The sequence below is a fragment of the Microtus oregoni genome, unplaced genomic scaffold (assembly GCF_018167655.1).
Source record: "Microtus oregoni isolate MIOR12 unplaced genomic scaffold, Mior012 000077F_ref0000221, whole genome shotgun sequence".
Lineage (NCBI taxonomy): Eukaryota > Metazoa > Chordata > Mammalia > Rodentia > Cricetidae > Microtus > Microtus oregoni.
Genome location: NW_024544029.1, coordinates 1109686 through 1137137, shown reverse-complemented (window position 1 = coordinate 1137137; position 27452 = coordinate 1109686). Strand labels below are relative to the sequence as shown.

Below are 27452 nucleotides of genomic sequence, written 5' to 3'. Positions count from 1 at the left end.
TTATTTTATGACAGTGTAGAAATACAATTTTTATTTCACAAAATCTGTGTATCATGATTTTAATGGAGCCATGCAAGAAGAATAGATTGAGATAACATTTACCAACATAAACCCTAATGAAACATGAGATATGGCAAATATTAAAACTTAAAAGCCCAGCATTGGTAAACTAGAAATACTACTTTGATATGAAACTTTATATTTGGTCTTTCATAATGTTACATTTTCTTAATACACATACTTCTTTCTGATATAGATATAGTAGATTCATGTAATGCAATAAATACAGAAAATCCTAAAGAGAGAAACCAAAGTTCCCACATCTGTCTACTAGAGATAGCTTTACTAGTTTTTGGAAAGTAAAGCTTTAATTTTGTCTATGCAGTCAGTAATGCCCAGGCCCTTCTACATTAGACTGGAAATGTACAGTTCTACCATGTTTAGTCTCTTTAAGGAATCAGGTTTTCATAAAACTGAATTATTTCAATGCAATTTCATAAGATGCCCTTCCACGTCAGCCAGTAATGTGTAGTTACAAATTAAAGTCCTTTCCAAAATTTCACTCTTATATGTCATATAGGATAATGGAATTGTAATCTTAAGAATTTCTTTCATACCACACTCTTTAAGTATGATTAGGCCAAGATTTCACATACTTTAATTCCTCTTGGACATTAAATTTGTATCAATTTGTGTTCCCACCAGAAGTGTATTAAGAAGACTAATTCTCTGGATTATTGTATGCAGCAAATGTGTTTTGCATTCACCTGTCAGTCTAAGAGAGGCAGATAGTAAATAGACAGGCAGGCAAATGGACTGGTTTAGTAGTAGAGCCCCTTTGGTGCTGTCCATGGTTCATGTGTGCAGCATGAGGTTGACTCTGAGCAGATCTCAAGTGTGCAATGAAACATGTCTTGCTAGTTTGTTGACATTAGTAGGGTAGTAGACTCTAGAATTTATTTTTGTACTAGTAAGACTTCCATTCTCTCTTTTCCCTCCTTCAAGCTCGCTCGGTTTCCACAAATTTAGCTGTTTCATAGGATTGTTTTTTTTTTTTTTTTTTTTTTTTATTTTTCGAGACAGGGTTTCTCTGTAGCTTTTTGGTTCCTGTCCTGAAACTAGCTCTTGTAGACCAGGCTGGCCTCGAACTCACAGAGATCCACCTGCCTCTGCCTCCCGAGTGCTGGGATTAAAGGCGTGCGCCACCACCACCCGGCTCATAGGATTGTTTAAGTCAACTATGTGGGCATTTTCTGGTCCTATATCCATTGGTCTTATATCCTTTGGGAATTGGTTCTTTTAAATCTTTTATTATTTTGTTTGTTTTGGCTCTTGGTATTTTTTATACTTCACTCTAATAAACCATATGCATTTCTAAAATCCCCACTATGTTGTATAAAATAATTATCAGGGTGAGAATCGTATTAACGCCCTTCTCCTGAGAACAGGCCAGGAGTCCATTCTACCCACCACAAGAGACTCAAGGTGTATGTGATGGAGAAGTGCAAAGCTCTCTTTGTTTTGAGATCTTGATTAACCCACAAAATCCTGTGACTCTGAGAAGGAAGGTTACATACCCATTTTACAGGGAAAAATAGGATGACTGCCAAATTAAGAAAGTGGTCCATGGACTGACCATGTAATGATCAAGATCATCATGAGCTTTGCGGACACCAAGCCTCAGTGTCATTGTCATCACCACTTAGACCACATCACTTCCCTTTCTTCTCCTGATTCTACTTCATATTCTTTTTAGAAAAGCATCAAAACTCAGGGGCATTTTGACCCTATGCCTAGGCTTCCGCTATCATCAAGTAAGATTGGCTTGTGTCAAGTACCAGGCAGCATTATAGAAAAGATGATTCATGCAGTCATTTTGATAATTTTGTTACCAGCCAAGTACGAATTGAGTTTCACTTCTAATTTTATTATTTACTCCTTGAAATATAATTTTTTCTGGCATAGAATTTTGCTATGCAGGATAGGCTAGCCTGGGACTCCCAAAGTTCTGCCTAGGTTTTCTAAGTATGGAAATTGCTGGTTTGTACCTATTCCTGGAAAAATATGACAATTCAATAAATAAGCTGCAGAAAAAGATGTATGGCGTGGTGGATGTTTATGTGAGTTCCTTTTTGGATGTTATGGCTTGTGCTTTGACCATCGCCTGTAACAGAATGCCACTCATTTATTATCACATCAAAAGATAGCAAAAAGGCCACTGGTTTTTAGATGTGTGCTACCATTTAAATTTTTAAATTGCATTTTATGTGTGTGTGTGTGTGTGTGTGTGTGTGTGTGTGTTGGCCTAAACTTGCAGAAATTGGTATTCTCTGTCTATCATGTGGCCAGCCCAGAAGTCAGGTCTTTAGTTTGGTGGCAAAGCTCCTTTACCCACTAAGCCACCTCATTAGCCCTTGTCCTAGTATTTAAACTAGTGGCGCTAGCTCTTGATCACTGCGCATTTCCTCTGCCACATCTGCTTTCAAGAGGGGCAGCTCGAAAACCTGGATACATTCTAGTATGTGTGAAAGATTTTCTCCATCATAAAAATGACACAACTCTTCCTGGTCCCACTACTCTTAACTAGGGTTTTAGTTTAATCTTTGAATATCCTGGGTTTCATGTTCTTGTGACCAACCATGTTCGATTTCAAGTACTCATGATAACTTTCGAAGTATTTGGAGTTATTAGTAATTCCTTGATTAGGTTAAGACCCAGTGAAAATGTCCCCCTTCTGAATTAGCTTGCCCATTGATATTGCCATTGGTCTGGTCCTGATTATGCAGTCATTTCTAGGAGAGGCTGTTTAACAGCAGGCTTCCTAGTGTTCTGACTCTTAGGATCTTTCCACCCCCTCAGCTGTGATGTTTCCTGTGCCAAAGATGTAGAAGCTGTGCTGTAGATGTGTTTGTTATAGATAGATACTCCATGATGCATTTCTCTCTGCATTGTATATAGTTGTGGTTTGCTGAAACCGTCTCCATTTGCTGTAAAGGGGGCCTTCTTTGATGTGGGGACTTAGCTACAAGTATAAGATTTACAGAGTAGTAAGGGATTGTGCTATCAAAACGGTGGCAGATGATTCTTTTCTACGATCTGTGGCATCACTAGCCCAGAGAACCTGCAAGGTTTCTAGTTCCAGTTTCTTTCCCGTTGAGTGGGCTTTAAGGTCCATTCGATAGCTGTTGGTTGCCAACAACATGTGAGTGACACTTATATCACCTTTCCAGATAGTATGCCATGCTGGTCATTGTTGTGGTTCATGAGTGTTGCAGCTGGTACGACTATTAGTTGCTCTCCTCCCTTGGCAGCTGACATATTATTTTCTGGTACCATGGAAGATAGACCAAATAAAGAAGGCTCTGAGGTTAGACTGAGCTCACATACTCCGAGTCCTGTGTCCTAAGTGTGTGGTGTCTTTAGCAATAGGGCTTGCCTTCAACCTCTGAGAGATATCCAATGGCTATATCACTATATTGTTTTGGGAGTCACTTTGACTAATGGACACACTATTTGAAAGGACATTACTTATACCTGGTGGTGGGGTTTTTGTCAGTCTGTGGTTCTTTTAGGAAACATTGTCAGCTCAAGTGACACAACTTCTTTTAATTTTATCTATCTATCTATCTATCTATCTATCATCTATCTATCTATCTATCTATCATCATCATCATCATCTCTCACCTATCTATCTGTCAATCTATCTAGCTATCTAGCTATCTAGCTATTGCTTAGTAAATATAAAATAATACTCTTTCCTTAAGGCTTTATCAGGCAACTTTGGTTTTATTTGTTGCTTGTCTCCTTTTTCTCCTCATGACAGCTGAGAGAGGGAGAATTAGCCCCTCCCAGCAATGAGCTTCCTTACTGCTTCTCCAATACAAAGTGGTCAGCCCTGAAACCATGCACATAAAATCAACAAGAACAGACTCAACAGGTTGTACTTAAATCTGTTGTAATTTAAGATGTATTTTAAAAAAGAAGTCTTTGAAAATACCAGTGTCCCCGAGGAGAAAATATCCATGTCTTTGTTCCTTGCTAGGGAAGAGTTGCTGTTTTATGACATGTTATAAGAAAATTTCCCACCTCAGCTATTTCTCTATGAACAATGTATGAAATGGATTGTTTTAAAAGAACAATCTAGAAAATCCTTTCTTCTAATGATTCATGTTGCTATGCTACCACATTCCCAAAATAGCAACTGAAGCAAGTCAATGTCAGTATGGCTGAACAGCGTAGAACACAGAAACTTATCATCCGTGTACTGATTTTTACCATTTTCAGTTTGGAAGGTTGATTATCAAATCTAGGGAATAATTAAGCACTGAAATCTGTGGGGGATTCAGAGAGACACAATCACTTGCAGGGACAGCTTAGTGTTCAGATATCAGCTCTGTTATTTAGTTGCTGAGTAGCAAACAGCCGGGTATTAGTTTTAGTTTTGTCATCATTACAGAGGCGGGAAAAGAGCTTCTATCTTGTGTAATTGTTGGGTAGTAATCAGAGACCCAGTGAAGGGTTTCACACAGTGCCAGATGCATAATACCTCATACATTTAAACTGTGTTCAGTAAAACCAGTGGCCATCTGAAAAGTCTTGAAACCCATTTGGTAACTCTTTAAGAAACTGAATCATGATAGGACATGTCATCAACAAACCAGTGACTGTAGTTGATGTAAGAAAGGAAGTTCTCAGGAGAATGCTAATGCTCAGGTCAAGGTGGGTGGCATCCTATGGCACTGCTGACATTTCTTCTAATTTAATTTATTGTTTTTTTTTTAATTTCTTCACAAGATCCAGCCTTCCTCCTTTATTTTTGCCTGATAAATGTCTGGCTTTGTATTTTCTGTAATTATTTTTGCTTATAATGATATGTTTTTCATATTCCTGTCATTAGTCAGGTATCAAAGGGCTTATCACTAAAGAAAATGTTTAGACATTAAATCTTTCTATATAGACTTTTATTTATGGTTAAATTCCCAAAGAGTCATTTAGCCTTGAATGGCTTCTATGATGTGATAATGTTTATAAATGGATTTTTGTGGTGGTATTAAAGGAAGACTCAAGTGAATAACCATTGAGCACTTAAGAAACAAAAAAAAATGTACATCTGGAGAGAAGAAAATGAACTAAACAGTTATCCCAGCTTCATTGGTTTGGTTAAGAAAGAATTTCATGTGGCTTGGGGAATGATCTCAGGAGGTATTACATGAGTAAAGTTTGTGAATTAGGTGTGTATGTGGGGAAGGGTGTCTCATAAATTTATAGAGGAAAAATTGTTTAGGGGAGGGGGAGGTTGAAAGAGGCCTCATAGAAAAACAGGGATGGGTGGAAGAGTAAGAAGATTACAGACTTGTCAAAGCCCTTATGAGAAAGTAAGGGTCACTGTCACCTGAAGGTCACAGTGAGAGCTGTTAGAGCGATGGAGCTGTTGGAGAGACACCATTGGAGAAATTGTGAAAGGAACTGGACATGGCTAATATAGACAGGGTGGCTGTCGTGAGAGGATGTCTCATATTTCTGTTTTTCTCTTGAAAACATTTCATTGTTAGAACTTTTTTTTTCCTGAACTTTAAGGTTAGTTTGAGACCCAATCTTGTTTTATGCATTTGGCTCCTCTTTTTGTCACTGAGCCCTTTTGCTTTTCTTCATTGTTCAGATACTTGTAGCTTTCTTCCAACCAAGTTGTGTCAGGGCCATAACCAGATATCTGAGAGGAAGCCACTGAAGGGAAGAGGGCTTCACTTTGAGTCTGTGGCTCAAAATCATCACTGTCCATCACTGGGCAAGGTATGGCGGGGTGGCTCTGTGATGCCCTGCTCACATGTTCTCTGTCATGCCTACATCACATATCCCAGGAGCAGGAAGCAAAGAGACTGGAGATGAAGTCACTCAGCCTTTAGGCCTGCCCCCCAGCAACCCACTTCCTGCTGCCGGGTCCTACCTCCAGAAGGTTGAACAACTTCCCCCATGCTGCACCCACCAACTGAGCGGGAAGCATTCAAACACAGGCCCTGCTGGAGGACATTTTCTCCGCAAATGTTAATGAGGCCTTTGGACATTCTTCCCTGTGGCCTGCCGTGGCTATTACTTGTTTTCTTCTGGGTCAAGGGCAACCCCTTCTTTAGCTCTCCAAGCTCTCCGAGGTCACCCAATCTTATAGTGCTGCCCCTATCATTTTCTAAAACACGCACATTTTTCTTTCACAATATTTACTTTGACTGATATATCCTTTTGTTTAAGTTCAATTTGCCCTGCTCTGTTAATAGACACTGAAAGCGCAGAAAACATATCTGTGTTTTAATTGGTTTATAAGCAATGCCCATCATCATGTCTAATTCAGAGCAGATGGGCAATAGAGCAGGGTAAACTGAACAACTGAAACTCAATGACATGGTAGGAGGATTTGTATCTTAAAAACAATTTCTGTTTTTCTCGCACACTTTATATACTCAAGTTTTTATATATACAAAAATGTTCAATCTTAAAGTCAGCCAAGATTCAAACTATTTCAGTAGGTGGCTAGGCTGCTTCTACAACTTCAAGTTAATAGACAAATGAGGGTGTGAATTATACATGTAACTAAAGGAAAATCTTAAAAATAGATGTAAGTCCACTACTCTCCTTTTAGAAAAACCAAATCCCAGAATCACTTGTCAAACATTGTCTTGTTTGAAGTAGTTCAGGCTGTTACATAAAGAAGCAATTGGACCTGTGTCAGTTATGTATAGGAGATGTGCTCAATTAAAGGTCTATTTTAGGATCTTTTCAGCTGGCAATCCGTGCAGTTTTGGAATACCTTTTCCTCAGGGTAACAAATTGTATAGGAGTGGTTATGAGTGTCGAAAAATGCAAATTCACCAGGGCATTAGCAACTAAACCGATGCAACCCTCCCGGCGGATACACTGGTACTGTTCAAAAAATGTATACACAGACCATCGCACACACTCCCTGTAAAAACCTGATTTGGTCAAGTCCCTCAAATGTGTTATTAAATGAGATATAAGGACACTGTAGCATACAGGGGAAATCTACTGTTGGTCATCTGGATTTCTCTGCAAGTCTTTGACTTCTTACTCTAAGTAAATTAGAACAGAAACAGCTGCAATTTGGGTTGCTGGTGTGATTGCTAACCATGTGAGTTTTAACTCAGAACCACAGCCTGTCATTTGGGCCCAGCAAGCGGTGCCCATCCATAAACGTTAGATGAATAACACCTTCTTTTATTCCATGAGCCTGAGCCCCCCTAAATTTGGAACCCATCCCAAGGGACTCTGTGCTGTTATCCACACAGCACCCTGCACATTTCCAAACAACTGTCCACTGGCATTTCAGAGGCACTCTTGTTGCTGATTTATTACTGTGGAGACAGCACAACTTTGTCTCCCTATCCTAAAGATAGTCTTTATTTAATTTTAAACCTCCAAAATCAATCTGTTTTGTAATAATTCTGTCGAGCAGATAATCACATCAATAAAGAGCATGTTCACAATAAATTTAAGATTTAAAAATTCTCCCGAGACCATTTCCAAATGCCCTTTTAAGTCGTTAAACTCTGCTAACCTGCTATTTTTTTCCTTTATAGTGGACTCTGTTAAAATGCTGAAGCCAAAATTACACCCTTTATGCTTCAGTCTGAAAGTGACTACTTAGGCCATTTATATTGAAATAGTTCTCACTCATGGTTAAAATTAATATAGCAGAATGAAATTATATTATTGGATTCCTTTGTATCCAAATTTAGGTACACTTTATATAATATCATGTCTCCTGAAATGTAATTACATTTAAATAAAAGCCAGATATTATAATTCCTCTACACTGAACAGAAAAGCTATTATTCTTTTCCCTCAAGTGCACCTTCACTAGTCTCCAGACCTATGGAATTTCAAACTCAGAGTGATGAAGCATGTAAAAAGACATGCATGGGGGAAAGCCTTTTAGTCTGCCGGAGACATTCATCTAATTCATATTGAGTGGGGACCAGACACAGGGCTACTCAGACACTCGTGCTCTGTTGACCTTGCTCCCACGCGCAGAGGGAAGGCAGGGAGCAGATTAGGAGACACACAGGGTGCACATTGCCCTGCGCTGGATGAGTGTTCTGAACAAAGCTAAAGCCCAGCTCTGAGTTTAGAGAAGGGCATTTTGCAATCCTAAGATGTGAACCATGGCAGTGTGGACACATGCGCACCACCTCTGCAATGCTAACCTCTAACAGACAACAGATCTCAAGGCCAGGATCAGGCTTCCAAAGCCAGTGGGGTTGGGATTCGCTGAATAGGTTTAATGACCTCAATGAGAACTCGAGGGACGTATTTCAGTGTGGTGTTTTAGAGGGTGGTTGTGGCTAATTGCTCCCTGTCCTCTACTACAGAGCAGGGGTACTGTAGGTCTGGACTAATCAGGGAGGAACAACCAGGTCTTAGAGTCTGCAGAGGCTGTGTGCACTTACCTTTGCTTTTACTTCTCAAAGTGGTATAAATCCCGGCTGTAAGATACTGTTCGATAACACTGCATCCCGTGTCCTTTAATGTGGCAAATCATACAATGTGGCTAAGGACTCCATGCCATGCATGGCGCACTTCCATCTTGGTCTTTGAGTTGTGCTGATTCCCTCTAATTCTGTTAGCATGAATTTTACATTTGAAATTCAAATTCAAGGTGGTGCATTTCTTCCTCTTGAGGACCTCTGCATCCCGTCATGACATGCTTGGTTAGACATCAGGCCTCTTTCGCATCTGCAGTGATTGGAACAACCTGTCCTCTACCGTTGACCTCTTCACCCACTCACTCATTGGTTTTTGCTGCTCATGTCAAATTGTGTAAGAACATGTGAACTCAATAAAGACCCGATTAGTTCCATTTAATAATAATCAGCCTTCTGGTGTGGTTTCCAGGAATTCATTGTGCCGTGAAAGCAGGAGTCTAAGCTGCAAAGGCTAAATCGACCAGTTACTAGTACACTTGTGTTTCTGTAGTGATTGTGCACTGAGGAGAATGGTGTGTGCTGGAGGGAGCAGCTGAAGAGCTCATCCTACGTCCTCACCAGTGGCTGCTTCTTCACACTGTAGTTAAGCTGTTTAGTCTGCCAACCCTGGTCTGGCATGGTAATAGCCAATTGGACTCCTTTTTGAGGATTAGGGAAAGAAATTACAGCTGCAAGCAAGAATCTCTGCACTTTTTTATTTAAAAAAAAATGATTGTATTAAAACAGCCTACTTATGACTTGTGGGGATTCTGGCTGGCAGCCAAGCTCAGAACAATCAGCTTTTACCATTGTTTGTGTCTGGATTCTCAAGTATTGTCATTTAAATCAAGTAAGGAACACGTCTGATGTGCAGTAACCCCCTGTAGACCTTAGACCTTAGCAAAGGTTTTGCTTACTCTGGTCTCTTGGCTTTGTGTGTGCACTTGCTATGCTCTGGGGCTTCCTCTGACTTCTTTAGAGAGAAATGACTCTGGATTAGAAGCAGAGCTTTGCTACAAAAGGTTTCCACTCCCATGCAGGAAATCAGGTTCAAGCAGAACACGCGCTCAAGACGTGAGCCTGAGTCATAGGCACTCGGTTAGTTTTAGGTTCTGGTTTCAACCATTTATTCAGCAGAGCTCTGTCCAGAGTATGTGCACAGAGATTTTGATTGGCTTGACAAGAAAAGCCGTTCTGAATTTCATAAAGCGTTCTCTGGGGAGACTACATTGTCAACAGCAGTAATTACACCAGGTAATTGTGTCATTTACCCTGTTTCAGCCCACTGAATGTGATGAGCAGGGGACAGACCAGCTGTCACATCCTGTTAGCTTTCACATTTGGGGATTTGCAGAACCACACTAGGGCTCTCTCTCCAGGAGTGGAAGGGAAACAAAAACAAACCAAGATTAAAATCCATTATGGAATTATAGAGAGATTTGTCTAGAAAACAGAAAGGGTCAGTCTCTGTGAAGCTGATTCCAGTGTGGCTGTCCCTTGGCTTCACTGTTCTCTTTATATGCTAAAGCTGTTATGAAGTCTGCAAGACTCTAATTAAGTTCCAGGTTTGCCACTCATTACCTGTGACCTTGAAATCTTGGATACATCACTGGCTGCTCTTATGTTTCCGTCTCTTCATGTGGTTAGAAGAAAAAAAAATGGTAAAGGATGCAACCTTTAGAGTCCAGTTGATTTTCTTGAATTTCCACTTGATTTGCTCTAGATGTCTTCTCGTTGGTACTGCAAACATACCAGAGAACAAATTAGGGTTTCTACCTTAGTGGGATTTTAATTCTAACGTGGAAGATAGATGCAAATATACACCCAAATATTTTATATGGTATGAATTGATTCAAAAAGTGCTATGACAACAGAACTCCAGATGGGGAGGTGCCAAGAACACCTTCTCCACGGACATACCCTGTGAGCAGAGCCCTAAAACCAGTGCACAACTGACCTGTGAAGACATGTGGATTCATGTCATCCAAAAAGGGCAGGATGGCAAGATGCCCATCCCAAGGAACACAGAAACCAGCCTGAGTGGAGGAGGAGGTGGGTGGTGGCTGCACAGGCTAAGCTAAAGACTTTGGATTATGTTCAAAGTGTGAAGAGAAGTCAAGGAAGACAGCAGGAAGGTGTCACGAGACACCTTTTGTTTTGATCATTCTGCCAGCCATATTAAATAAGGACATGTGTGGGTACATTTGCATATTCATAAAGTATATTCAAATAGATGGGTATATATAATCACACTTCTGGACACGTTAGGGAAGATTCATGATTACAGCTGAGATTCATTCAGTGCCTTTCCGATTTTTTCTACTGAAGTTTTGAATTTCATTTTATCTTAGGTAAGATAAAATTTGTAATGTAGAATGGTCAAAAATCAACATAAAGAAAGTGAGAGTGCAGAATTCATTAGGTTGAGAAGTAGGATGGTTCTGATCTGTTCAGGGAGGTTTTTGAGAACACGTTATATGTTTCTTCTGTTTCACTAACCACAAGCACACAATAATGAATACTTTAATATTTTTTTTCCTATGGTAGATGTGAATGGAGACAGAGATAAGAGAGTTTGGGTGTAAATAAAATTAGACACAAAGAAAAGCTTTCTTTTGTAGGTTTTCAGTGCCCAGACAAGGAACTTCTACACCCCAGCTAGAGTTATTCTAACATCAGGTATCATTACCAACTGATTTATTGTTTTACACTGGTGAAGATATTCCCTTAATAAGCACGGATGAAGCCCTGAACTTCAGGTAGACACTCTGGAGAACACTCAGGATTCCACAGGACACATCTGGAAGACTTGACACTGATAATATTCTTGATACACGCAACTAGGGGTCATCCTTGAAGCAGTATTTACTTAGACATATTGTTGTCATTGGAAAATTGGCTCATACCCACTTGGCATGGCTACCTCACCCTTAACCATTCTTCATCCTTTGTGTTATAATCAAAGAGCTCATAACTTCTAAATAGACACTGGTAGGTTAAATAACAACTATAATCCCAGGTGCTCTATGCTGGGATAGGCAGAAAGCATTATTCTATTCTGACCAAGAACATGGTTAGGGAGAGGGTCCCAGTTATGAATGGCAGGGTGTGATGGCAGAGGGTATGGGGCCTAAAGGAGGATGTTTCTAATCTGAGCAGTAGTCTTCGAGACCAGCCCTTTGCTTCCTAGCATTAGGATTTTTTTTTTTTTTGCAGGAATTCTGTTTGCTATCTTGATTTCATTGGATTTTGAGTTCTTAGAATAGATATAGTTTTGCTTTCAAAATAATCATTTTAACTAGGGGTTGAGAATGGGCACTGAAAATCTAGAGAGAGATACATTAGGGATACAGGATGTAAATACGGCATGAAGCTGTTCTAGATGAGCCCAGAAGTCTACTCAGATGGCAGGTCTTTGGCAAGAACACACTTTTTTTTCCATTTTGCTTTCCTGCCTCCCCTCTCACTCCTCTTTTCCATAAGGAGACACTGAATAAATGAATGGAGTTTATCATTTGGGGGAAGAAATGCAGAACGTCTTTAAACAGCATCAAAAGAGAGCTCCAAAGAGCAAAACTTTGATGATTGCAGTGGAAACATTCACTTAGGATTCGGAAACAGATCATGTTTACAACATTTTCACATGTTCTTCATGTTACGGGCAAGAAGGAAAGAATGAGTAGCTGAAGGTGGTATGGGACCTTGCAGTTGCAAAGCCAGGGAAAGAAGCAACATGTAAACTGAGGAAACAAGAGTTCTCCTCTTCAGCTACCTCAGACTGCACCTGTTCTGAGGTTTCTGTTAATGTCTAAACAACCATGGACGGCATTTCCTGAGGCCAGGCTCTCAAGGAAGAATGGTGGGCATGAAAAATGGAGACTCACACACGGTCAAAGCAAGCGAAGGAGCTGTTGGTGGCTTAGAGCACTCCTCAGCTCTGCTGTAGCTTCCAGTGGTTCTTGAGGACAAGCATCCCCTCTGTGAGGAAGAGTGAGGAGAGAATTACCGCGTTGGAAGGAACCTCATTAAGGAAATGTGAGTGATTCCGAATGAGGTTTAAAATAAAAGCCATTTCAAATTGCACAAAGAGAAACGAAGAAGCACTTCAGTCATATTATATTATCAAAAAGGAAAATACTTTCTGAATTTTAAAGAGTTGACTTTCAAGACAACTGAAAGAGTATGGCATTCCTAGGTTGATTCTTAAAACTCAGCAACAGAACAAAGCACAAGAGTGAATCACCACCACCATCACCTTCTCTGTCTATTTCTAGTCCTGGTAAATCATACATACTAACACACAATATATGTGTATATATTATATTGCATAACATACATGCATATATGTACATATGATATACATATATAATATATACCTATATATACAAGTACAGTGTGTGTGTATATGCACGTAATACAAGGTTATACTTGTATATATTGTATCTGAGGCAGTGTGATCTACAAATATCATGAACACAGGGATTTACCTTTTTTTTCTTGTAACCACTACATCCGTCACTAAAGCATGAGAAACCCTAGAATGCAACATTAATACCAATGCTATCACAGCATCAACACAATTTCAATTAGAGATAGCAGTGGATATCAAGATATTGGCACAAAAATATCAGAAGTTAAGTCTTATTACTCACAGTGGGCACAGAAGGATGGCATGAAAATCCACAAGCGATGCTTTTCCCTTTGTGTTTGCGCAAGCGTACTGAGGAACAGTATGCACAGTCTTTCGGCATGGAAAGTGATATTGTCTTTTGAATCTTGCTGTGGTGGAGACTCAGACAAACTGCGGGAGGAAGCAGGAGTTGTGCAGTGGAGCTCACGCTAAAGCAAATCCCCAGTGAGGATACTGGCAGGTGTCTGTTTGCTTGTTTGGCTCACAGAAACAAATTATTCTATTTTAATTGGGAGATTAATGATCAGAATATGGTTTTTGATGTAATTATGGCAATCTTCTGAGAGCCCAGGTCAGAGTGCTGCAGTTTTGATAACTCATAAGTTCCTTCTTACACTGATTCTGTTCTGACATGCTTTTTGGCATGGTTTGTTGATCATATCCTTTAATCTTACCTATAGATGTTACAACAGAAAAAGGTATCGTGTTTCTAAAGCAGGAAAGCAGGCTGCTGTGGTTCATGTGAGGTCAGATGGCAGTGATTTCCCCCTCTGTAGATAGACATCTCCCTCGCTTAGCAGTGACTCTTCTCTTTCAAATGGGAACAAGTAGGGTCAATTGCGCAAGGTTTCTGAAGAAGACATTGTTGATCTGAGCAGAGATCAGCCATGGTGCAGAGCTCCGGGAAATATACAGAGCTCTAATTTCATGCTTTTAGCAGAACCTCAGTTAATGACTTACTACTATGTATGAGTGTGAGTGTGTGTGTGTGAGTGTGTGTGTGTGTGTGTGTTCTGCTTAGACGAAAGGCCACAGTGAAAGTCTTAGTAGATTGCAGTGCCCTGGTGATTGTAACAAAGAACAGTGTGGTACTAAAAACTAACTTGAAAGAGAAGAGGAGAATGGAGTGGAAGGGATGAGGTTCGGAGGGAGAGGGTGTTATGAAAAGTCATCTGGCAAGGAGTGAAGGCGGAACCACCTGAAGATCATGTTCTCAAGACTGTTACACTCGCCCAGGCAAGAGCGGCTTGGTGCGAATAACTGATAACCCGTGCAAATGGAGGTGAGAAGTGGAGGCAAGAACTGCGGAAGATGTTAACTGGGTGCTGTGGTGCCTTCATGTGTTGAAATAGGAGCGGCGGGCTGAGTCCCCGGCACCCGGCCGCCCCCACGGCTAGCTTTACTCGAAATAATTACACAGAAACTGTATTCTTTTAAACACCGCTTGGCCCATTTCTATCTAGCCTCTTCTAGGCTAGCTCTCGCACCTGGACTAGCCCATTTCTAATAATCTGCTGTAGCCCACGAGCTGGCTTACCAGGAATGATCTTAACCTGCGTCTGTCTGGAGTGTGAGAATCATAGTGACTCACTGACTCAGCTTCTTTCTCCCAGCATTCTGTTCTGTTTACTCCACCTACCTAAGGGTGAGCCTATCAAATGGGCCTAGCAGTTTCTTTATTGCTTAACCAATGAAATCAACAGATTGATATATGACACTCCCACATCATTCATGGATGCAGCTATTGAGAGAAAAAGGGGGGGGGAGAGAAAGAGAGAGAGAGAGAGAGAGAGAGAGAGAGAGAGAGAGAACAGTCCTCTGTGGCTCTTAGAAGTCTAAAGATATTTTCTTCTGCATGGTGCTGAATGTGAAGGGGAGAAAGCAAGAGGCTGAGGAGAAAGGGGGAGGGAGCTCAGGATTGCCACTGTTGAATGCCTAGACGGTTTGCATCAACAGCTCTGAATGACTGATGCATTCTTGGCAGGTATTCCTTAGGGACCAACTGTGTGCCAGTCATTGTGTTAGATGTTCAGGTATTGGTAAATTAAGACCGAAGACTTACTACCATCTAGAGCAGTGGTTCTCCACCTTCCTAATGCTGTGACATTTTAATACAGTTCCTCATGTTGTGGTTATTCCAACCATAAAATTATTTTGTTGTTATTTCATAACTGTAATTTTTGCTTCTGTTATGAATCACATTATAAGTATTATATTATGAAGGATAATGCATAATATAATGCTGGATATCTGATATGCAACTCCTGTGGAAAATTTACTCTATCTCATAGGGTCATAGACAGCAGTCGACAGCTCCTGGGCTAGACTGTTTCCTGAGTTTTATTGTTAGCATGTCTTGTTTTTGTTTTGAGCTTAGGGCATTTATTCCACTCACTGTCTCTGGTGCTAGGAGAAATCAGTCATCTGACTTGGCACTTGGTCTTTTATTTTTCTGGATGTGAATTTATAATCTTCCTGTCTTCCTCTGCTGAGTGATGGAATTATAAGCATAAGCCTCCACTCCAGCCTAAAATTTTGAGACTAATTATGGGGAAAAAAAATTAAACAGGGCTTAATAGTCCAACATGGCTTTAAATTCACCGTCCTTCTGACTCAGTCTCTGAAGTGTTAAGGTTATGTAGTGGGTGCTACTATGCCCAGGAAGGCACTTACTTTTATAATTCTCGTTTTCAAGTTGCCTTAAAAAGAATACACATACACACACAGACACACACATACATATGCACACACACAAAACACGCACGTGCGTGCACACACACACACGCATATGTTATGGTATTTTAAATGTGAAGAAATACCATGACCACAGCAGCTCTTAAAAAGGAAGACCATTTAACTGGAGTGACTTCTATTTTCAGAGGTTTAGTCATTATCATCATGGTGTGGCATGGTGACGTGCAGGTAGACCTGGTGCTGGAGAAGCAGCTGAGAGTCCTGCTTAGAAGTTCTACTAGAAGGCAACAGGAAGTGGTCTGAGATACTCGGCAGTATCTTGAGTGTATATGTAACCTCAAAGCCCGCCTCCACAGTAACGCACTTCCTCCAACAAGGCCATATCTATTCCAACAAAGCCACACCTCCTAATGCTGCTACTCCCCTTCAGCGCTGTTTTCTTTCAAACCATCAAGCATGGCTTCTTGTTTTGTGGGAGTCCTGTGTGTACTAATGTGTGGGTCTCTGGCTCTCTATGTATTTCTTGTGCTTTTACTTTGGCTCTTTTTCTTCTGTTTGTTTGTTTGTTTGTTTTTTCCTATTCTGTTTCTATTTCTTTATCTTATTTATTTTAGAATTTTATCATCATCATTTTGATGCCCTTTTTTCTCGTGTGAGAGATGGAAAGGTTATGAATTCAGATGGGGATCTCTGGGGTGTTGGGGAAGAGGAGACTATAGCTAGATTATACTGTATGAGAAAATGCATTTTCAGTAAAGGAAACATAGAATAGAAAAGAAATAAAGGATTAATAAAGGATTAAAAAAAATAGCAATAGAAAATACCCTTAAAGGTAAGAGGCTTCCTTGTCTCAGTTCACAACAAAAACTGCAAAAATGTGTTCAGAGAACAACTACAAATTATTTGCCTGACAGTTACAAGTGATCTGTTGGCCTACAGTGGATCAGATGATGCTGATTTCATGGGAAAGAATGAAACAAAATATTGTCATTAAGCCAGTTTGAGTTTCCTTGTGGGATCACTCGAAAGTGAAAAGGACACCGAGGAGCCATCTTTGGGACTCTTGGTCGAATAAGGGTTAGTTAAGGAGGTGGGCATACTAGTAGAAATACAGAAGGTGGAAAACTAAGTATGCCAGAGAAGGTATTATGAACAAAGTCCTGTTGCCAAGCACTCTGGAAAAGAGCCAGAAGCCACTATTGGTCACTGTCGGCAACTCAATCCTAAACAAAATGTGAGTGAGTACCAAGAAAGCTTCAGGGGGATTTCTTGAAGTAACTATAACTGTATTGAAAGTAGATTCCTGTTAAAATGATGTGAGGCCTATTTTTCCCATAATATAGAGAAATGAAATAAGGAACCCAACAAACAAAATGAGCAATTTTTCATTACTCTGACAGTATTTTTCCCTTGCCACCATTGAAAGTGGAGGCATTCTGGAAAATACACAGAATGTGTTCGAGTTTTGAAAAGTCTATAAAGAGAGCAATTTCTACAAAATATTTAGGTTTTTCCCCAAAGGGATCGAAATAGAAAAGACAGGACATGACTTAATGGAAGCATAGATAGATAGATAGATAGATAGATAGATAGATAGATAGATCCCACTGAAGAAGGTAACAAACAGGTAACAAGTATTACCAAGTATCTGTTATGTGCTAGAATCTTTGAATTTCTTGTGTTCGTTTTATAGCAGGTCTCTTGTAGAAGTTGTGCTCCCTCCATTTTAATCTAGAACAGCGGTGTGCAGCCAAGGCTGCTGGAGAGTCAGAACATGCACACACTGTCTCCCTGCTATTGCTCGTTAAAATATCTTGTAATCTCATTTTTCTTTTCTACCCTCATCTTTTGTCATAGTCACAACACAGCACAGGTCACTGTAGATGTTTGAGACCATCTAATGGATTACAGCAATATTCCACAAGTGTCAGTGATATTAGGACACAGATGTTTTCATTGAGGGGAATATATGTTCTGCTAATGGTAGGCAGCAAACCGGCTACATAGCTGTGCAGAAGGAAGGAGGGAGTCAGAGGAGGGAATGACAATGGTACTGGGTTTTGATCCTACTGCACCTACTGGCTTTGGGGGAGCCTAGGCAGTTTGGATGCTCACCTTACTAGACCTGGATGGAGGTGGGTGGTCTTTGGACTTCCCACAGGGCAGGGAACCCTGATTGCTCTTCGAGCTGTTGAGGGAGGGAGACTTGGTCGGGGGAGGGGGAGGGAAATGGGAGGCGGTGGTGGGGAGGAGGCAGAAATCCTTAATAAATAAATAAAATTAAAAAAAAGAATTTTAGGTTTTTTTTTCTTTTTCCCTAGACACTCTGAGTCATCTAGAGATCATCGCATTGTAACACAGAATGTTGTTCAAACTCAGATTGTATCCTTCTTGAAAAGATAGGTAGTAAGATGATTATCTCATGCTGATACTAAGAAGCAGTGCACAAGTTCAAAGATCTGAGCTGATAAAATAGAGTTGCTGTGTTTCACCTGGCTACTTGATAGTTGTTAGTCGTTTTCAGGAAAACATGTTCTCAGTGCTGCAGATTTATGGTTCTGTTGTTTTGAGGAGCCTCACCAGTTAGCACAAAGAACTAAGTGCTTGTTTTGGCAAGGATGGCAGGCGGGGGGGGGGGCACTGTGGGACCTTACTGGGGCAGCAGAGGAGAGGGGCTTCTGCCGAGTCTGTCGCTTTCATAATCCATGCAATATGGTCTGCAAAAGCAGAGGAAATCCACTAAATCCACTAGGCAGCCATTGATTGTTGAGGTAAATCTAAGCTTGCATCTAGATGTTATTGTTATAAACTTCTCAAGACCACTGTACACTTTTCCATGGGCTTCTATGAGCTCAGCCTTGTGTTGAAGGTGGTTGAGCTTGGCCATTATATGAGTCTTGCTTTTCTTTTAAAAATGTTTTTCTTTCAGTCTTATAGAAACAAGGATGTCACTATGCATGAATTATTACTCTAGTCCTGGGAAGCTCTGTAATTCTCATAAGGCTTTTACCATACGTGGTTAAAAGCATGGTGGAAAATGCAATAAGAAAATGATAATTTCTCACTGTAAAGCAGTAGAAGACTATGCACACTCCCAGAAAGACATTAAGCTGTGTGTGTGATGTAAACTTTATGTATAAGCATGTAAAATCTATGGATGTAGGTGTTGGACACTTGAGTCATCAAAGAGCATATAAAGCAATTGTTTTCCTAGTTCTAAATTTGCCATGGATTTTTTTTTCAGTTTTTGCTGGTGAATAAATTCATAAAACTTCATTTGATAGTGAAAAGTGTAAAATCCAATCAATAACTCCATAGCCTCAAAATGACTTGTCTAACTGTATGGAAGTTAAATAAAATATGTGATCTTTGGGTCTCATTAATTGTACTTAGTGTGATGTTTGTAATTTGCAAGTTCTTTATAATAATTTTTTAATATAATTACTCAAAATTTAAAAAATCACAGAAAACTATAAATGACACTATAAGAAAGATTTGAAGAATCATGCTTATGGGATAATGAGTTAATTCTATTGCTTAGCAAATAATTAGTTTGGCTTTTGTTTCTCAATTCCAAGAGCTGCTAAACCTCTAATCTTGGGTACATTACTTAATCTCACCAGGGCAAATTTAACTTTTTATAAAATACTGGTACATAAATTTTAACTAATGTGAGAATTAAGTTATCTACAAACTGTGTAGCTTGTGGTAAGCACTGACTCATTGCTTACCGGCCTTAGGGTAAGATCAAGTGCAGTGAGCTCTGACTCATACTGTGGTTATCAGCAATCGTTCTGTTTCATTCAAATCGGTAAGAGCAGCATTGCTTCAAAAAGAACAGAATCAAAGTGCAGAGATGTCATTGTAATTTAGAATCCATCATTCCATACTTGAATATATGTAAAAAAAAAAAAGTTCATGACAGCTATCCTGTTCTCCATGAACTTGGACCTCTACCTGACCAAGGATAATAACTCTCCCTCTTTATCTCATGACCATCTGTTAGTTTCTTTGCTCTGGTCCGTCTCATGAAGGCAGTCATGTGCATGTTTCCTGCCTTCCCAACCAACTAAACTGTAAGCTGCTTGAAGGTAGTTTATAATAATCCATTTATCCTGAGAAAAATCCTAATATATGATATAGCAACCTGCTGAAGTTAAGAGTCATTGGTGAATACAAATGTATTATTGTTTTATGTGAAATCTACGTTTATAGGAATTCTACCTCTTTCTCTCCTATCTTCCTCTTTCTATATCTGATCTCTCTCTCTCTCTCTCTCTCTCTCTCTCTCTCTCTCTCTCTGTGTGTGTGTGTGTGTGAATCTCTCTCTCTCTGTGTGTGTGAAATACATATGTGGTATCTACTTTTATATCTCAAGAAACATTCAATCTACCTTTATATCTCCAAAATGATTCCCTATTAAAGTTTGAATGAAATCCAAAGGGAAAACATCATTGTCTCAGTATTTACAATGACAGAGTGGGACTGAGAGCAGACGAGTGGGGAGGAAAAACTATGATTGGTAAAAGAAAGCAGCGGAGCATGGTTTGTGGGTCTCAGACCAACAGGAACCCTGACTTTGCAGGTAGAAGACATGAAGGTATTTCCACAAAGAGCCTGACCTCTGAAGATGGTTACACTTTCCCAGGAGAACCTGAGGAGAAGGGTTCTTTAAGACTGCTGGATATGGTTGTAAAGGCATGTTCAGAAGGCAAAAAACGGTCTCTTCCTTAGAATTGTGCAATAGCACACAGCATCCTCTCAGGAACCATGAGTAAATGAGAAGAGAGTAACCCATGCCATAGGCCATTTCATTCGGTGATTATATACTATCTGTAGAACATTACATTCTGGGTTCTAAACAAACCCAGTTATGCCCGTCCTCTACACAGTGAGCATGAAATACCAAAGAGGACCAGATGGACAGGGATGGCAATAGTATTCAACCCATCAGTAGCTTCTTTTAAGGGTATACAATTGACCGCCCCAGCCCCCCCCCCCCACACACACACAAATTGGTAGATTAATTGTAGTGTTTCCAACAGTGCTAGGACGAAAACTGACAGCAAGTACAAAGTTTAGAATAATCCAAAGGAAGGCGGCCCCTCAGACATTTTGTGAATGCCTGATGCAAGGCATTTGTGGAACCACACACTCTTCCTACGCTACAGATGATGAGCACGGACTCTCCCCGCTAATTTATTATTAACTTCTATATTTTTGCTGAATGAGATGTTCTGATATTGGAGAACAATGGGGAGTTAGAATGTAGTATTTGAGCAGTTTTGCTAGGAACTTAAAATAACATATCCATTGCTGTAATTCTTAAGCATTCATATTGATAATCTTGTGTTCCTCTAATGAATTTATTGGGAATAGTTTCCAAAAGTTTTATTACAGGGTTGGAGTTAAAATAATAATAATTGAGCTCCCTTTTGATACCAGTCATGAGATAATAGTGGAATGTTAATGCAGGGGAGTCCATTCAGAGTTGTCTTAAATCACATAGTGTACTCTCAGCCGCCTATGCCAAACACAAACTTGCTGAAGTTACTGCTATGTTAATGTTTAAAAGAAAAGCAGACCAGGATGTGAAAGAAACCTAGAGAGCAAACAATTTAGGGACCTAAACTAATCTGTGCACATGTCCTTATATATTTTATTTCCTACACAAGTTGTTTTAATGTTAGATCTCCCCCAAGACACACACCTTCTTGTATTTATTATTAACTTCTATATTTTTGCTGAATTCAAAAGTCTGAAGTTAGCTAATACTCCTAGAACTCAGACAAGATGTGTTAACATTTAAGTCACAATTGCCTTATCCTTTGAATTGTGATCTGCTCTGCCTCTCTCACAGGAGTGGAAAGAGAGACCAAATGATTGAGAGCTTTGAAAAGTAACAAGCTGTCCCCAGCTGAGGGGACATCACATTGGCTGTATACTTGATGTGTATTTGCACACGTGAGATACATGTATTAGGAAAGCTAATCTGTTTCATCAAGTTCTCACAGGATGCTGCCTTGTGGAGAGAGGACATTCCTAAGATGTCCCCACAACAGTGCATAGCAGTCTTCATGATGGCATGTGCAGCTGCAGATGTCAGCTGGTGGCATCCAGTTTCCAGAATTTCAGCCCTGTTATTTTGCAGGCCAAGACTTTTAGAGTGTCTCAGTTAGGATTTCCGTTGCAGTGAAGAGACACCATGACCACGGTCCATTATCATCATGGCGGGGAGCATGGTTGGGCGTAGACAGACACGGTACTGGCTACATTTTGGCTTGTAAAAAACAAGAAGTCAATTGACTGAGACACTGGGCAGTCAGTTTGCTAAGCTAGTAAGGAACTTCAGAGTCTACCACCACAGTGACACACTTCCTCCTACGAGGCCACACCCTCTCCCACAAAGCCACACCCCTTAAGAGTGCCACTCCCTATGAGCTTATGGGGGCAATTACATTCAAACCACCCCAAGAGTAAAACAATTATGCATCCTTCCCAGTTACAGTCGCATCTTACAAGGAACAGTTAGGTGGCAGGAAGACTTATTTTACAAGGATAATCCCTGAAGTGTCAATGACAGAAGTTACATAGATGACTTTGGCATTTGTCTATGAGAGCATCTATTCTAGTCTTCCACTGGTCAGCCTGTTGGACTGGCTAGTTAAAAATGTGATTTATATGTGTAGTTCTATTATAGCACATAATACTTCAAAATCTGGAATGATCCGAGGTTGTCTTTAGTTTATAATTTGCCTCCATCTACAGTGGGAAGAACGGCTATATAACAACTAAGACACTAATGTATTTAAAGTATGACTTCTTTGAAAATTGTCCTTGAGTAACACAATTGTGTTCTTCATTTCAGAACATGATGAGTGTGCCACAAATCAGCACAACTGTGATGAAAACGCTTTGTGCTTTAACACTGTCGGGGGGCACAACTGTGTCTGCAAGCCTGGCTACACTGGGAATGGAACCATATGCAAAGGTAGGGAGCGTCTGTGGCCATTGCTCGGCACGGCATATAGAGCCAGCATCTCCCTTCTCTCGTCCCTCTGCCTCCCTCGTCTGTACCTCATGAACACTGAGTTGCTTAAGTACTCCTGAGTGTTGCTACATATCCCATCATCTTTGTCTCAGCTCCTGCCACCTTCCTTGATCACTCCAGCAGTTATGGAGCCATGAAATTTGGCAGTGGTTTTGCTTTAATCTTCTGTGACAGCTACAGCAATTTGCATAGCTGTCTTTCTCTACAAACTACACCCACAGCCAGTCCTGGGCGTTTTGTTTGTTTGTTTGTAGTTTTGCTTTTTTTTTAAATCACAAATTGCTCCATCTTTGAAGCCCTAAGCATCGTCATTGTATTTCTTCTCCCCAATTACTTCCCCTTCTAATGTGCTCATTCTGCTTCTTGAAGCCTTTATCTCTAGCTTCTTTGAATCTTTCTTTTCATCTGGTTTACCAGTATCCCAGCCTCAGGCATTTGGTTTTAGGGCCCATGAAAGTATCATGATAGCGACTTTTCTGGAAGCACAACCTAGTCACATGTAACCCTGCTGATTCTCCTTAAAATACCACCCCATTTCCTATGCTTTCTCTCTTGAGTTTCTGTCACTGTGGCATCAATATTAACTGTGCACACCGGGTCTGTGTGTGTTGTAGTTTCCTGTGTTAGGTTGTTTTTCAGTGTCGGTTGACAGTTCCCCTAAATGTCCACCTCAGGCTTTAGTTTGTATCAGTGGACTTTCCAGCTGTAGTTCACTGCTGTCTACTGTTGCACATCCCTCCAAGCCATCTTCCCCAGGTGAGTTTCTACCCTTCTTCACGTGGGAAGCAAAGGGCTGACTTTGAAGCTACCAGATCCCATAGGATAAAGTTAATATTTCTAAGTACCAATCAATTTGTATCATGTAGACCTCTGAGCCTCCAAAGATGCCCACCCCTTAAGTAGATGTTACCCTCCACTTTGACATTCAGTGGAGTAGACTTGCTGTGGTAGAACAGTTGTGAGAAGAAAAGACCAAGTCAGTGCAGTGGTTCAGGATCCAGTCATAAGTTCTGTCTGCAGTGCACTGTGGGAGGCCTTGATCTTCAAAACTCACACATCGTCATGTAGATCAACATAAAGAAGGTCTTCTTATTTTGGAGTTAAAATTGCACAGGCATTTGCTTGGGAAATAGACAAATAATATAACTAAACTCTTAGAATTTCCTTTACAACATCTGGTTTGGAGTTGATCCCCCCATGCTTCCGTTTCTTACTTCTGCTTGGTTCTGATTCCTTTCTGATATGAAAACACAGGTCATAAAGTATAAGTAACCCAGAAAATTATGAGCACGTGTAAACACCAACTGAAAACATTTCTCCTTAGCAGGTGAATGCCATTCTTCCAGAAGGCTGGTGGGTGAGTGGTTCTTACTGTTGGGTGTTTCTAAGTCAGCAGGGCCAGCTTAAAACTTTAGGAAGGCTGACGTCCTTCCCTGATGTTTTAGTACTTTAGCCAACATGTAGATAGCCCAGAGTCATAGGAGTCCATCATTTCCCATTTCCTCTTTTCATTTTCCAGTGATTTGTCTCATCTAGAATGGCCATCACTTTTTTATTGTTTTTAATTCAGCTATAATTTTTTTCTGCTCCCATCCCTCCCTCTCCCCTCTCCTTCCACCCTCTCCCATGGTCCTCATACTCTCAATTTACTCAGGAGATCTTGTCCTTTTCAACTTCCCATGTATATTAGATCCATGTATGTCTCTCTTAGAGTCCTCATTGTTGTCTAGGTTCTCTGGGATTGTGAATTGTAAGCTGCTTTTCTTTGCTTTTTGTCTAAAACCCACTTATGAGTGTGTACATGTGATATTTGTCTTTCTGGGTCTGGGTTACCTCACTCAATATGATGTTTTCTAGATCCATTCATTTACCTGCAAATTTCAAGATGTCATTATTTTTTTCTGCTGTGAAGTACTCCATTGTGCAAATGTACCACTTTTTCCTTATCTGCTTTTTGGTCGAGGGACATTCAGGTTGTTTCCAGGTTCTGGCAATGACAAAAATTGCTGCTATGAACATAGTTGAGCACATGTCCTTGTGGTACAGTTGAACATCCTTTGGGTATTTACCCAAAAGTAGTATTGCTGGGTCTTGAGGAAGGTTGTTTTTTAATTTTCTGAGACATCACCATACTGATTTCCAAAGCAGCTGTACCAGCTTGCACTCCCACGAGCAATGCAGAAGTGTTCCCTTTACCCACAGCCTCTCCAGCATAAGTTGCCATCAGTGTTTTTGATCTTGGCCATTCTTTCAGGTGTAAGATGGAATCTCAGAGTCAGCTATCACTTTTTAATGTTTGTTTTCAAGTGTGATTTTTCCAATGGAACACAATAAAAGCTGTAATGCATGTCACTCTATGCAAGGCGACTGTATTTTGCTATGTTTCAGCAAGCTATTTCCTTACTGTTAGAAACTGTTCCCAAGCTCATATTGAGTTCCTCTCGTGTATAGAAAATACTGTATCATGATGAAATTATGGTATCTTTTATCATTTGGTGTCACATCTGCAAGGGAATCAAGACAAGCTGGGCATAGAGATTACGGATTGGTGTACTTACATCACAGTGACAGCCATGTATCTGACACCGCTTGTCTGATTTACTCATGTGTCTGGATTATTGCAGCCTTTTGCAAAGACGGCTGTCGAAATGGAGGAGCCTGCATTGCTGCCAACGTGTGTGCGTGCCCACAAGGCTTCACTGGACCCAGCTGTGAGACAGGTAGAACTATCATTTCATCTACAAAATAGAATTTCTCTCTGATACATGAAGTACCTCATGAGGAAAATAGTGCCTCGGGTTTCAAGTAGGTTCTCAAACCATGTCACTGTGAATAAGGAAGTTCAGGGAGGGGGTGGAGAAACATGGGTGATGCATGGTCACTGGGCCATTCCTTGACGTCACTCTAAGGAGGTTTTGCAGCTGTTGTAACAAGGGACGTATTGGGCTTTTTCAGGAAGATGTGTGGGATAGTCCAGGATTTCACAACTTATTAATTCTTATTGCTCATTCAGCGCACATTTTTACTCGAAATTATGACTATATGAAAGCAGAGAATTCAAGTTTATGGCTGTCTCTGATCTGAGGATCCACTACTGTCTGCATTTGCATTTGAGACATTAAAAAAATGGCCTCGTTTTATTCATTAATATTTATTAGAAAATGTTTGAAACATTTATTCCTAAAATAATTAATTAAATTCACCCAAACTTATTGCTCCTGAAGGGAAAAGCCTAAAAACTTCCTTTAAAGACCATGAGGTATGCATGCAGCTTATGACTGCAAAAGAACAGGTCTGTCGAGTGGGAAGCATGTGTTAGCAGCAAAGCGGAAGCACCCCCGGCTGAAATCACAGGAGTGGTCATTCGCTTGCTATTAGTTAAGGAGTCTAATGGCAGATGACCTCAGAAACTGCCTTTTCTCCCAAGAGAAACCTGTTGGTGGCAATGGCAGTTAGAGGTCACATTGCTTCTCATAAGTCTTCCTAGAGGGGCGGTCCTGTGTACTGTGCATCTCTTGCACTTAGAGACTCACGCTGTTTAGTAAAGATACTGCCCAATCAGCATGTGAGACAGAAAATTGCCTGCTCTCCCTGGGAAATAAACACTTTATATGAGATCTTGCTGGAGTGAGTATTCAGGCCGTTCTCACCAAGGTCTTGTCTGCCCAAGTCACCTATTTCAGACAGGACTGTGAAGAATTGTTTTCAACATCCAGTGGATAATTAATACCTGATATGAAATAGTGACATTTCTTTGTATGTAGGGTTCTTTTAAAGAGGTCATTTACTATATCTTAATCCCCCAAATGTATTATATATATGAGTCAAACTGGTTAACTTGCTAAAATATAGAAATGCTGGGCATTTAATTTCCATGGAATTTACTGGATTAAAACCAGATACCACTGGTGCAGCGGTTTTCCATAATTCCTGTCTTCTGTTATTTCTCCTCCACTGTTTCCAGACCGACAAGGTTCACTGTGAAACTTTGTACCACAGCATTTTGGTGACTAGGTTCCCAGGGAATGACACTTTGCACAGGTTCAGGTTAGACATCTAAATACTGATTTTTAAGATTTCTTCCCTGATGTGAAGATGACGGTCTAGAACTTTGGTGAATAGTGACCATGTCTAGTCCTACATTTAGTCAATTTAAAAGTCACATGAAGAGAAGGTAAGCATCTGTAATGGCATTGTATTAATTTAGCAATGACATACTCAATACTTAAGTAAAAATAGCCACCAGAATATCTGGCTCACTTCAATCTTCTCTGAACTTTGAGTCGATATGCAGACAGTCCCAGAGTGACAGAGCCTGGAAGCTGGTCCTGTGGTTCTGCTGTGACTTAACATCTTACTGTTTGTGCCCTTTATACCTAACCTCAATCTCTGCAGTTTCATCTACATTAGAGTCTTTAAAAGTAGGGGTCTTGGCCAGGCAGCAGTGGTACATGTCTTTAACTCCAACACTTGGGAGACAGAGGCAAGCGGATCTCTGTGAGTTCAAGGCCAGCCTGGTCTACAGGAGTTAGTTCCAAAAAAAGTACCAAAGTTACACAGAGAAACCCTGTCTCGAAAAACCAAAATAAATAAATAAATGTAGGTGTTTTAGGATTTCTATTGTTGTGAAGAGACACCATTGCCACAGCAACTCTTATTAAGGAAAGGTATTTAATTGAGGTGGCTTATATTTTTGGAAGATTAGTCCATTACCATGGTGTGACATGGTGGAGTGCAGGCAGACATGGTGCTGGAGAAGGAGCTGAGAGTCTTACAGCTTGACTCATAGGCCACAGGAAGTGGTCTGAGACACTGGGTATGCCTT

At 40.4% G+C, this 27452-nt stretch overlaps 1 protein-coding gene across 3 annotated transcripts in view; it reads left to right on the top strand.

Annotated features, from left to right (window-relative positions):
- Nell2 (neural EGFL like 2) overlaps positions 1 to 27452 on the top strand; it is a 319609-nt gene that overhangs the window by 213065 nt on the left and 79092 nt on the right. For all 3 annotated transcript variants that reach the window (XM_041642655.1, XM_041642656.1, XM_041642657.1), the window contains 2 exons: positions 22445 to 22567; positions 25252 to 25347. In XM_041642655.1, the coding sequence (XP_041498589.1) occupies positions 22445 to 22567; positions 25252 to 25347 (219 nt within the window). The remainder of the gene's footprint in view (positions 1 to 22444; positions 22568 to 25251; positions 25348 to 27452) is intronic.